The sequence below is a fragment of the Plecotus auritus genome (assembly GCF_963455305.1).
Source record: "Plecotus auritus genome assembly, chromosome: 3".
Lineage (NCBI taxonomy): Eukaryota > Metazoa > Chordata > Mammalia > Chiroptera > Vespertilionidae > Plecotus > Plecotus auritus.
Genome location: NC_137772.1, coordinates 204,380,374 through 204,393,300, shown reverse-complemented (window position 1 = coordinate 204,393,300; position 12,927 = coordinate 204,380,374). Strand labels below are relative to the sequence as shown.

General features: G+C 36.5%; 1 protein-coding gene across 1 annotated transcript in view; it reads right to left on the bottom strand.

Moving 5' to 3' along the window:
• Positions 1-12,927, bottom strand: part of LOC308244314 (uncharacterized protein) — a gene marked incomplete at its 5' end in the record, with an annotated part of 97,145 nt that overhangs the window by 53,942 nt on the left and 30,276 nt on the right. Inside the window, 11 exons of the mRNA XM_080660250.1 lie at positions 850-952; positions 1,571-1,639; positions 2,011-2,101; positions 3,418-3,542; positions 3,993-4,202; positions 5,377-5,588; positions 7,380-7,545; positions 8,399-8,485; positions 10,446-10,602; positions 11,209-11,290; positions 12,573-12,749. Coding sequence (XP_080516376.1) covers positions 850-952; positions 1,571-1,639; positions 2,011-2,101; positions 3,418-3,542; positions 3,993-4,202; positions 5,377-5,588; positions 7,380-7,545; positions 8,399-8,485; positions 10,446-10,602; positions 11,209-11,290; positions 12,573-12,749 — 1,479 coding nt within the window. The remainder of the gene's footprint in view (positions 1-849; positions 953-1,570; positions 1,640-2,010; positions 2,102-3,417; positions 3,543-3,992; positions 4,203-5,376; positions 5,589-7,379; positions 7,546-8,398; positions 8,486-10,445; positions 10,603-11,208; positions 11,291-12,572; positions 12,750-12,927) is intronic.

Here is a 12,927-nt window from a genome sequence, read left to right as displayed (position 1 = left end):
TCACTTCTGTTTTTGAAATCCAAAAATATCTTATTAAAATTTAAGGCACTTGCCCTAGCCAGGTGGCTCAGTTGGTTGGAGCATCATCCCTTATAACAAAAGGTTGCAGGTTCCATTCCTGGTCAGGGCACATACTTAGGTTGTGGGTTTGATCTCAGGTTGGGGAATGTACTGGAGGCAACTGATCGATGTTTTTCTCTCACATCATTGCTTCTCTCTCTCTCTCTCTCTCTCTCTCTCTCTCTCTCTCAATCTCAATAACTAGAAATATATCTTCCAGTGAAGACTTAAAAAAAAGTTTAAGGCACTTGATGAAATATATTCTATTAGTAAATGACAGAGCCAGAATTCAAATACTTCCCGACAAACTTTGTCTGACATTCAACAAGGAACTGATATCACCAACAATCCAGGGAAATTTCGGATGGTCTCTCCGACACCTTAGTAATTGGTTTGGAACCTAATCTACCAACATTTTCCTATAATATTTCAGAATATTGCCCATTTCCCTTCTCAAATTGAGATTCATAAAGGTAGCATAAAATGGTAAGTCTTGCCAGTAACAACAACAACAGAAAGGAGTTGACACTTAGCATAGTTTATATATCAAGTTATAGGGATGCTCTTGCACATTGTATCTAAAGGATTCTCGGTTTGAAAAACTCTGGTAATTGGAAACTGGCCCACTCAGTAGATATATCAGGAAGTAAAAAAGAAAAATCAGTATAAAACCATTTATTGTACAGTCTTTGTAGACTGAAGGTGATTCTGGAAAATTTGGTAGCTCAGGTTTTGTTAGATTTAGATATTATGTTCAATAGCTTCAGGGCGTGGTTGTTGCTTGCCTACCTTTTTCATAATAATCGTAGACCATCACTGGGGCTGGCTGAATGTTGGACACGAGGTTGCTTTGCTCAACAGAGTAAGTGAAACTCTTTGCTGTACCAGAAACCTATAAAGACACAAATTACAAATACATCAGAGTATATCTGGAAACAAAATCACTGAGAAAATATCTCCAAAAGTTCATGATCTACCCAATGAAATAAATCCAGGGTACTAATATCTTACATAATTTTATGTAATGACTTAATCTTAAATAATTAGGTAACATTAAATTGTATATAAATTTAAGTTCCATTGATTATATGGAGGTGCAAGAAATTTAGTTGAAAGCAGTAATGCAGGGATTCATGTGAATGGCAATGATATACACATAGAATGATTCTAGAACGCATGTCACCTTCACTGGAGTTCAAGTCAAAACTATAAAAGAATTATACATCTACTCTGTAACCAGACTATTTTAGATGCCATGAGGAGTGAAAAACAGGGAAATGTTGCTTCTAAACTTGAGAATTACCTAGTCAGGCAGTCAAGACACATGAAATAACATTAGAGTTAACAGGGGTAAGGTGACCACTGGGATAGAAGACCACTGATAATTTTTAATGTCCCATATTTTTTTGAGAAACCCTGTCATGTGTATCTACAAGAAATAGACTCATCCAATTACCCTCAGAAGAAAAAGAAAAGAACAAACCCTGGGAAAAATTATTGCTCAACTTACATTTTCCAAGTAGAAAAGAACATGGTCATTCTTGACTTTAGTCTTCAGCACTTGGCCATTGTTTTCAAGCTTTGAAGAAATTGTCAGGGAAGGATGGGGAATAAATATTAAAAAGTATTATTCTGGTATTGAATACTTCATAATTTTTATTTAACTAATTGTCAGGAATCTGTATTATGGAATGTTCCCTTGTGCCATTATGTTTACATAAGCATAGTAGAATTAAAGTAAGAAATGGATTATAAGCTATGAAAAATAATGTCTGCTAATTGCTCTAAGTTAACAACACCACCCCTCCACTGTTATAGCAAAAATGAAAACGTGAACTATGAATAAATTTGTTTAAATGAAGAATTCCATAGCTTAGTTTTGCTAACCAGTTATTTCTTCTACACACTATTGCTTTTCCTGTGCTGAAAGATTGGACTTCTGTTATTTACCTCCTCCGTGGATGACATGACTGGAGTAAATCCTGAGAGCATTTTTACATCAACAAGGACCATTTTGGAGATGCTGCGCATTCCAATGTATCTGAAATTTAAAACAAAGCACAGTGTAGACATCAGTTCAGAAAAGTGACTTATTTTGTGGTAAGGGTTGTGGGTACAAACATACTAATTAGCCATAGGTCTGGAGGAAAGGTACAGCTGAAGAAAAAACACCTGATGAAAGTCATTCTTTTTATTTATTGATTTAATTTTTAAAAATATGTCTTTACTGATTTTAGAGAGAGAGGAAGGGAAAGGGATAGAGAGATAGAAATATCGATGAGAGAAACATCAATCGGCTGCCTCCTGCATGCCCCTACTGGGGATCTAGTTCACAACCTGGGCATGTGCCCCTATTGGTTCATGGGTCAGTGCTCAACCACTGAGCAACACTGTCTGGGCAAGAAAGTCACTCCTAAACATCTTAGAATAGGCATAACTAGAATGATAATGGATGAGACGAGACAAAGCAACATAAGTTGGAGTAAATAATGAATTATTTGAAACTAGAATCTACCTAAACCCTGCTTTTAAGATTACCTGAAGTCTCAAAGACATAACTTATAAACAAAGCTTGTAAATTGATATTACATATACTGATAGTAGCCTTAGATTTGCCAAAACTTAAAGAAAATCTTTGTTTAAAAAGTGAGGTATTGGTAGAATCATAGACATGTCCCTAACAGATCTAGGCTATGTCCTTAACACTGGAAAGGATTGTGTTAATGAAGTTAAGAGTTCTACAATGTATTTAGTTCTTATTTTAGCTCTGGTGTTCATGATATTATCATTTGGAAATCCTAAGAAAATCCTCCAAACTAATTTTTTTCAGTGTTTCTTCACATATTAACTGTTAAAACTCTTTGGTGTCTACATTTTATATTTTAAGATACTTATTTTGCTTTCCTACTCTGAAAAATAAAAATCTGAAATTTTACTCTGTACAGTTACAAAATAGCATTTGTAGGTTTTGTCGTCTAGGCCTCCCTGTGCTTGTTTTTAGGTGGAAAATAGTATCTCTATTGTCCAAAACTGACAGCATTTTCATACAAAAAAAAAAAAAAAAAAGGAAGCATTGTTGTAGTATTGGTGTGTCAGAAGCTTGCAAATTTCAGTTGCACATAATAGAAGTTATATTTGCATAATTCTAGCTCTGATTTAGTTTAAGATGTACTAAATTGTGGTGTCTAGACAAAAAGCCATAAAGTAACTATGCTATAGAAATTATGCACCAACAAGTAAAATCATCATTGGTTACTATTGTTCATATTTTGTTATGTTGCTCCTGTCTAAAATAATTATTTATATATCTATTACCCTCTCTCTAACCTGGGAGTTGATATTAAAATGGACACTTACTGGATGGTTACTGTCAGCTCAAAATTACTCTGGAATCCATCTGAACAGTTTTTCTTTGCCATTTCCAAGGAAAGGAAAAATCCAGATTCCTTCTTAGACGGTAGCACATAATACCTAAGGGTAGTCTAGGAAAGGTAACAAATCATTAAAAAAAAAAATCCATCTACTTTTTCTGTAGTAAAACCTGAAGGACTTATTGTTTCTCTTATTTCCATGATTAATGTACTTTATTTTATGTCTCTACTTATCAGCAAATACGGCTAAATGTAATTGTTTAGTTTGCAGAATACACAAGAAGCTTTAACAACATAATTTAATAAAAATAACAGAATAATTTTTAACGGTGACATTCCTCAAGAAACTTCCCAGTTACCCAGTTATCCTTAAGATTAAATACCTCTTCATAAAATAACCTGCATTTTCAGATATTGAGTAGAGCATATCAATGAGAGAATGAGTAGAAATAATGATGGAATTATGTAAAATGGTAAAATAGCACTTCATATATAACTGAACTGGTAGCCTGATCTTTTTACTGGCAACATTCATCTCCCTTTCAGGTAGACTTCCATTACCTGAAAAAATGCAAAGCCTTCTCCTTCTACATCTACTGTGTATTGTCCATATGCTTTTGTTAGTTCTGAACGTTGGACTAGTAAGCGGTTGTCATCGTTAACCTGGAAAGTCTCACTGGATTCTTCGTTGCTAACAGTGACAGCATTTTGACCATTAGAGAACGTTAGCTTCATGTAACGGGTTACGGCAAGAAGACAGACAGCAGTGTCCTGTATGGAAGAGTACAAGCAATATTACCAGCTCCATTATGCTGCAGTTTTAGTTATCATTTGACAGTGACATTTAAATCAGTCCATGGAAACATTCCCAAGACAGGTCAATCTCTCTATATAAAAGCCCAATATGCAAATTGTCCCCACAGGAGTTTGAACGGGAGACTGATCGCTCACTATGACGTGTGCTGACCACCAGGGGGTTGTGCAAAACAAAGGAAGGCCCCGGCCGGCAGCCGGAAGGCCCCAATTGGCCCTGATCGCTGGCCAGGCCTAGGGACCCTACCCATGCATGATTCCGTGCACTGGGCCTCTAATAGAACAATAAGAAGCAATATCCTAAAGGACAGGATATTTGCCTGTGCTAGTTGCTACCATTTAAATTGATTTTCTTCTAAAATCTTAATCAGATTTTATTTTTCTAAAGGATTATATAAAGTACAATCTCTGCTTTTGTAAGTAGTGCCAAACACTTTCTGAAAAATCAAGATGTTATGTAATTAAGCTGCCTTGGACAATTCTTATACCCAACTATCTTCATAGAGAGAAGTCTGAACCTCAGAACATGACTGTATTTGGAGATAGCTGTTAGGAGATTCACAAACATGGTTTTAGTCAGAAGCTAAGACTGAAAAAAAGTAAAGTAAAGAAGGAAGTGAAGATTTTCCCTGTGGGAATAAACCTGCATTTCTTTGCATTTAAAATTATTTTTTCCTGTAAAGGAAAGACATACTAGTATGTAATTATTTTTCATAACTATTTTTTCTGTTATTCACTCATTTCATCTGTTTTTCCCAAAGTGCAGACAACAGAAATAAAGAAAAATACTTATTCTTGGTTGATATGTACTTTAACCATAATATCATCAGCTATCTAACTTATCATCAAGACTCTGGTGTTTGTGACAACAATCTCTTCTAGAGTTACATTTTATTTTTACTGTGTAAATGGAGATTTAGATCAGGCAAAATTCCTTGAAAAGGAACCTCATTTTATTAATATGTACATAAATAATTTCTAGTAGAGTCCCTGATACACAAGAAGTGATAAATCATTGTTAACTGACTATAATAGGATTTATAACAGCAAATATCCTTTATCTTTGCAGGTATTTTCTATGACTATCTTTGCTGTCAAATATTGTTATTAATACCAGACTAACATCAATTACCTGGGTGGAAGAGAAGCCTCCTTGGGAATTCATTTGTTGAGCAACCCACTGCACAATCTGACTAGCATAGGTGAGGTCAGGAACTTTTTGGGAAATGATGGCCAACAGCACATAGCAAGTCTTCTCAGTGTCGGCAGAAGGTGCCGGAGGAATAAAGGATTTGGGTGCTTCCGTCTTGGATTTCTTAGCTTTTTCCCAGTATATTACATTATCTGAGAAAAAGAAAGAATTTTAACACAGTCCCTAAAAAGAGAACTGATTGCACATAAGAATGATGCAAATTCCATTCTTGGTCTCTGTTCTGGACTGAATTTTATCCCTCAAAATTCACATGTTCAAGTCCTAAATGCCAGAACTTCAGAACGTGACTCTATTTGGAGACAGGGCCTTCAAAGAGGTAATTAAGTTAAAACAAGGCCATTAGGGTGTGCCCTAATCCAATCTACTTAGTGTCCTTAGAAGAGGAAATTTGGATACATGAAAGGGACACCAGGGATAATGCACACAGAAAAACCCCCACAGTGTGAACATGGAGAAAGAAGATGATTATCTACAAACCAAGAATATGGCTTCAGAAGAAACCAAACCTGTTGACACCTTGATCTTGGAATTCTATCATCTAGAACCATCCTATATAATAAAAAAGCTAATTTGCAAATTGTCCCCCAGGAGTTTAACCGATTAGGAGTTCGACCGCTTGCTATGACATGTGCTTACCACAAGGGGGCGGTGTGGAATGAAGGAAGGCCCCGGCCAGCAGCTGGCAGCCGGGGAAAGGAAGGCCCCGATTGGCCCTGATTGCCGGCCAGGCCTAGGGACCCTACCCGTACACGAATTTCGTGCACCAGGCCTCTAGTGAAAAAATAAACTTCTGTTATTTAAACCATTTAGTTTATGGAATTTTTATATGGCAGCCTTATGAAATGAATATAGCAACTTCCTAAGGTCAAAAGTGGTATGTGATTAAGTTTTACAAGCAATTTTTATTTCTATGGTATGGTCACTACGCTTGATTTCCTTTATTTCACTCATTTAAGAAGAAACTAGCAGAAAATATAAAGTGTTCTTTAAAGACAAAGGGCCATTTGGAAATTCCATAAGGGAAATAGAAATATATGAATCAAGAGAGTGTTCCTATGCTCAAAGTCACTAACCATCTGAGAGATGCAAATCAAAATGACAATGCGGTACCCTCTCACACCTGTCAGAATGGCTGTCATCAACAAATCAACAAATGACAAGTGCTGGCGAGGATGTGAAGAAAAAGGAACCCTCGTGCACTGCTGGTGGGAATGCAGACTGGTGCAACCACTGTGAACAGTATAAAGTTTCCTCAAAAAACTAAAAATGGAGCTCCCATTTGACCCAGTGATCCCACTTCTAGGACTACTAGTACATCCCAAGAAACTAGAAACACCAGTCAGAAAGGATATATGCACCCCTATGTTCATAGCAGCACAATTCACCATAGCTAAGATTTGGAAACAGATGAGTGGATTAAAAAACTGTAGTACAACTACACCATGGAATACTATGCTGTGGTAAAAAAGAAGGAATTCTTATGGTTTGCAACAGCATGGATGGAACTGGAGAGCATTATGCTAAGCAAAACACGCTATCAGAGAAAGATAAATATCACATGATCTCACTCATTTATGAAATATAATGAACAACATAAACTGATGAACAAAAACAGATCCAGAGACAGAGAAGCATCGGTCAGACCATCAAACCTCAGAGGGAAGGTAGGGGAGGGTGGGGGTAAAGGGAAGAGATCAACCAAACGCCTTGTATATATGCATATAAGCCTAACAATTGGACACAGACACCAGTGGGATGAGGGCATGAGTGGGGGCAAAGGGGGGATAAGGACACATATGTAATACCTTAATCAGTAAAGAAAAAAAAAGAAAACAGAAAAAAAAGTGTTCCTATATGAATGCTAAGGATGTTTCATCACTTTATTCCCAAGGTCCTCTCTATTAGCAAAAGTAAATAATTACTTTCTTTGGTAGCAGACTGATCCAGGATCCGGAGTAAAGATTCCACCTGCTCCTCTTTCCCAGCTAATGCAAAAACATAAGCTAGCATTGCATGGTTACAGCCATTGGTGACACCATTTGCCAATGCCTCCTCCAGGAAAAAGAGCCCATGTCGCAGAGCAGGAAACTGGTCATGTAGAAAAACAACGTATTTTAAAATTACACACCAACACTTCATAATCTTGCTGAAAAAACTAATCACACTTTACACCTTAGATTATGTATCCTTAAAATGTATTTTATATACAAACCTGTTCATATGTATGCATATGTATTTTTCATTATAAGTATCAATAAAATTAATTTTAGATGGATTACTAGTGTGTGAGAAATAAAATTTAAATAATCTTAAAATGCTGGTTTCTATATCTGATCAGTCATATTTTAGTTAATAATATAAATTTATTACATGTGGCTAAGAATACACATTTACTTTTAGACTTAAGATGTGTTATTCGAATACCTAAAATAGAAGCTTATATTTCTAAAGATGGTTTTTGAGATAGACAATGATCCTGAAAGTTCCTAGTATCTTTTTTCAGGAACAGAGTGTGCAATCAGATAACTTAACCTTTGGATTGGGAGGCAGCCAAGATGAACAACACTTACGTTGAAATGTTTACACATTGAAATGGTTAGAGAAACAGAACCTAGGTTATGGTTATACTTAGTGCATGGGTTCTTAATCTAAAATTCATGGCTGAACTTCAGAAGATCTGTAAATACTGAAAACAGAATGAAAACCTCCTGTGTGTGTACATATACTAGTGTATATTCTCCCTAGGGAAAATCTCAAGAGTGTTCATCAAAGATTTCTATGAATGAAAAATAGCTTGAGTAACATCAACTCAAAGAGAGGTAATAAATGAAATGTTCTTTTGATGTTTCATCTGGTGTAAGAATTTCAAATCACTCTTATTTCACAGTCTATTCAATATGCATTCAGCTGACTGAAACGAAAAGATGATGGGAATCCTTACAGTAAAATTGAGCCCAGCTTCAAGGAATGTTCCAACAATATATGCAGTGAGTAAAATGTCCTCCTCCTCCACCTCTTCTTCTTCTTCCTAAACACAAAGGAACAATGAGTCATACAGGATGGTAGAGCACAAAAGAATAGCTATCCTTCTGAAGTGAGACAAGGTATAAAAGAAGCACTGAAAACAATTACCATTATTCATAAACCTGAAAATGTGTAATTTTTAAATTAAGTTGTTAATAACTATGCTATTTGAATAAAAATTCATTAAGATCCAATGTAATAATGAAATAAAACATACAATTAATCTCAAGTATACTTAATGACATATATAATTGTATTTTTGTGGCCGGGTATTAAGCATGAATTACAAGCAATTTATATGAAGAGCTGTATTTTACTTTATTTGGTATTAATTTGAAAAAGCAAACAATTTCTCATGGGATACAACAGAAAGTTGCTGTGAAGCTTCCTAAACATCCCTGGAAAAGTATCCTAGGTGGTAACAATGATCAGGTCTCATGGATTTTTGCGGCATAAAATTAGAAAAACATTTATAAGTTATGTAGTTTGCAAACTGTGCATAAAATTACCCTGGGGAACTTATGAAATAAACCAGTATTCACACAAGAGATTCTGATTCAAAAAGTCAGGAATACAGAATAGGGAAATGAATTTTAATGGGTGTTCTAGTGATACTGATGCAAATAACATTCATAAGGCATTTGGGGTCCACTGATCTAATATTAAATTCTTGTTTTATTTATTTAAGCAAAAAGGTGACTTCTCTCTTCTACATAAATAAAAAAGACACTTCTGAGGAGCTCAGTTATTAAGGTGTAAATAACTGAAGATGTCTGGCACTAAAATAAGATGTGGGGACCCAAAGCACACACTTAAGCTGTAGCAGGTTGTATCACCATTCCTCTGCAGTGCAGGTTTTTATTTTTCTCCTTGCTTCTTTCTCTGACCCAATTCAAAATGCACACACACACAGAGTTATGGAAAAAGGATTGGGTAAGATCAGACAAACTGATGGAGTGACCTGTAATGAAGCCATTAAGAAGAAATGTGGGGATGTTTTAGAAGAGAACATGAAAAATTCTGATTTTCCACATAGGAACAAGTGCTATTCTCTATCAGGGGCCTCCTACTGTGAGGAGTAAGTTTGAAATAATTCGAAGACATTTTTCCATACTACATAATCGTAAAGCAATGTGAAAACAATTCACATTAAAATGAAATACCATTCAGAGCTGCTATTCACCTATATTTTGAAGTGGATTAGCTTTACATTCCAAAAATCCAAAAATAGAAGTGGTGATTATGAAGAAGACACAAAAGAAAAGCCCAGGACATCCCAGAGGCTATCAGGGTATGATAAAGATCATGATCAGGGATTTACAGAGGGAAATACAAATATTAGGTGAATCAAGGACACAGAGGGTGGGATGGAGGTGGGCAGTAGTCTACAAGGGAAAACAGGAGGGAGAATGCTAGTGATTTACCTAAAGATGGACAGAAAAGGGAAGGAGTGATTATTGTCAAAGACATACATCATCTCATCTGTGTTTTGACTTAGGGCAAGCTAGGCCTTCATGCTTTGACCTGAGAAAGTATTGGAAGAGTGCTTCATTGAAACCATGTAATTTACTAGATACTCCGCCTAAATTTTTTTGTCACCCATGAATAGGAATGAATTACTTACTCCAGGCCCCCTCCTTTAATATATCTTCTGGCTCCAAACTTATGAAGGTTTCCTCTCTAAGTTCTTTTTCTCTCCCCATCCTTCTCTTTCTAGTTTATATCTTAAAATAGATTGGTTCTATGGAAGGGCTAAAGACAGTAAGGCAAATAATAGATTCATGAGGAGCTATATCTAGCAGTGATGCTGCTGACTAATACACCACAGGCCTATGACTTCAGCAGACTCAGAAAAGGTAATATTCACAAGAAAAAATATTCATGTTCCAGGTTAGTTAGGCCAGAGGCAGGGAAGGTAGACAAAACAAAGGAGCAAGGAAAACATACTACTGTAAATCTCTCACCTCCCAGGCATTGTGGAAAATCTTGCCATCACTTTTAAAGCCACCATTGCTTTCCTGTTTGCTCGAAAGCCAGATGAAGGTCTGTTGTTGAACTTGTTCATCAATGAAAACATATTTCTTCATTCTCTCAAATGTCTTAAAGGTAAGGGCACTGAGCCTGTAATGCATAATGCCAGTTAGACAAAAGTTAGACTAAGAAAGGAATAATGTTAGCTACTCCACAGATTCATCAGCATTGTCCCCTTTGGGTAATGGGTGCATCCAATTTGGCTAATGTTGACTAATGAGTATGGATAGTGGCTCTTTCCTTTGGGGCAATAAAATGTTTTGAATAGCAATATGTGAAAATAAGAGTAGGTAATTTCCAACGTGTTTATACACAGAGTTCTAGATATATAGTTCATTAGATTATCCTTATGTGGTGAGACAGTGGGTGTAACTAGATGCTTCGGGGACATCTAGTTTTACCCTCCTGAATAAACACGGGATTCTGAGAAATGCAGACTAAGTTGTGGCATTTTCCATGGAGTTAACAAGCTATGGAAGTAGAGGGGCTCTCATTAAATTTGCCATGAGACTCTAGGTATACTGCATTAGAACTGGAATAAACCAACTATTTTAGTATTATCTGATTCACCTCTGTAAATTCACTTTGAAACCCACTTTGCTTTTATATTTCCACTGACCTCAACTGCTCTCATTCTCTCATAAGCCCTCCTCAGATCATTTCTACATTATTTAAAATAAATTTTTCATGTCTCACCATATGCTTCCTTTCTGATTCCTCTGCCAAAACATGCTATATGAGCCATCAATGTTCTTGAAAGACAGCTGCTGTTGATAGCCTAAAATACAACATTGCAGGAAATTGTTTTTTAATATAAGAAAGTTAGAAGAAAAAGAATGATGTAGTAAATGAGCCTTGTGTTTTGGTGTTAGATAGACATAAATTACTAGATGATCATTTCAATTTAACTTCTGAAACTCAGGTTCTCTATCTATATTGAGAAAAAATAACTTCTACCTTGTCAGGGTTTAATGATGCTATGTGACAGTCTATAATAATAAAAGTGTAATATGCTAATTAGACCAGACAGCCAAACAACCTTTCGGACGTATTTCTGGATGAAGCCGCAGCAGCGGGGGCCAAGGCAGAGGCAGTTAGGAGTGAACAGGCAAGCAGGCAAGCAGTTAGGGGCGATCAGGCAGGCAGGCAGAGGTGGTTAGGGGTGATTAGGCAGGCAGGTGAGCAGTTAGGGGTGATTAGGCAGGCAGGCAAGTGGTTAGGGGCAATCAGGCAGGCAGGCAGAGGCTATTAGGGGTGATCAGCCAGGCAGGCAGAGTGGTTAGGGGCGATCAAGTAGGCAGGCAGGCGAGTTGTTAGGAGCCAGCAGTCCCGGATTGCAAGAAGGATGTCTGACTGCTGGTTTAGGCCCAATCCCTGTGGGATTGCAGGAGGGTGCAGGCCGGGCTGAGGGACCCTTCCCCCCAACCTCCATGCACGAATTTCGTGCACTGGGCCTCTAGTATAGTTATAACAGTAAAATAATAAAATCATCAAAAAAGAGATATTACATGTGACTGAGCCTAGCTCAATAATAGGCATTTACAAAATTTCATTAAGGTTATTTTGTTTGTGTTATCTTTCTGAAAAGAAAACCCAAATAAATAATACCTCTGACCTTTCCTTGACACCACATTTTTACAAGGTTTATGTATTTTTTCTGCACATACATTCAATTACTTCATTGCAATGAAACACAATTGAAAGAGACATATAGAACTTGATAAATGAACCATTTCTAGCTACCATAACAGCAGCAACAGTGACACACAAAATAGCTTGGCAAAATATTAAGCACTAAAAAAACCTGAACTCATACTTTGAAATGCTGCAGATTTAAATCGTAAAACTAAATGACCACACAGGTATTAAAGTCTAAAAAATCTCAAATATACCCAAAACAAAACAAACAAATGGAAATATAGTTCAAACTCAGAATATACCTCAGTTCAGATCCACTTTCCCCCCATGGGACTACCTCATAATAACAGCTTTTTGACATCTTGGTATCAGGAACAACTGATTACATCTATTATGGGCAGAAATTACTTGAACCTTCTCACCGTTAGATAAGAAAGAGAAAGCCTTAGATTTAACTTCCTCTGTCAATTGTTGTGTAGATTGCAGGTAGTCAAGGACATAAGTATCAGACGCTAGCAGGGCAATATTCTGCTCTCCACCCCCACTGGGCATTTGCAGAAGATCCTCAAGATTCTGCATCGCAAGTCCTAGAACATCCCCTAAAAATAGGAAAAGCAGAAAGTTAGTATCACTTAAAGTTGGCATCTGAGCATTAATAAGTACAGATTAAAGAGGCATAGTGAAAGTAGAAAATATTTAAAAATTGAGTCTAAAAGGTGGGAACAAGGAAAATTTTCATGAAGTAATTTTGAAAAGGAGACAGATATGAAGGGTAAA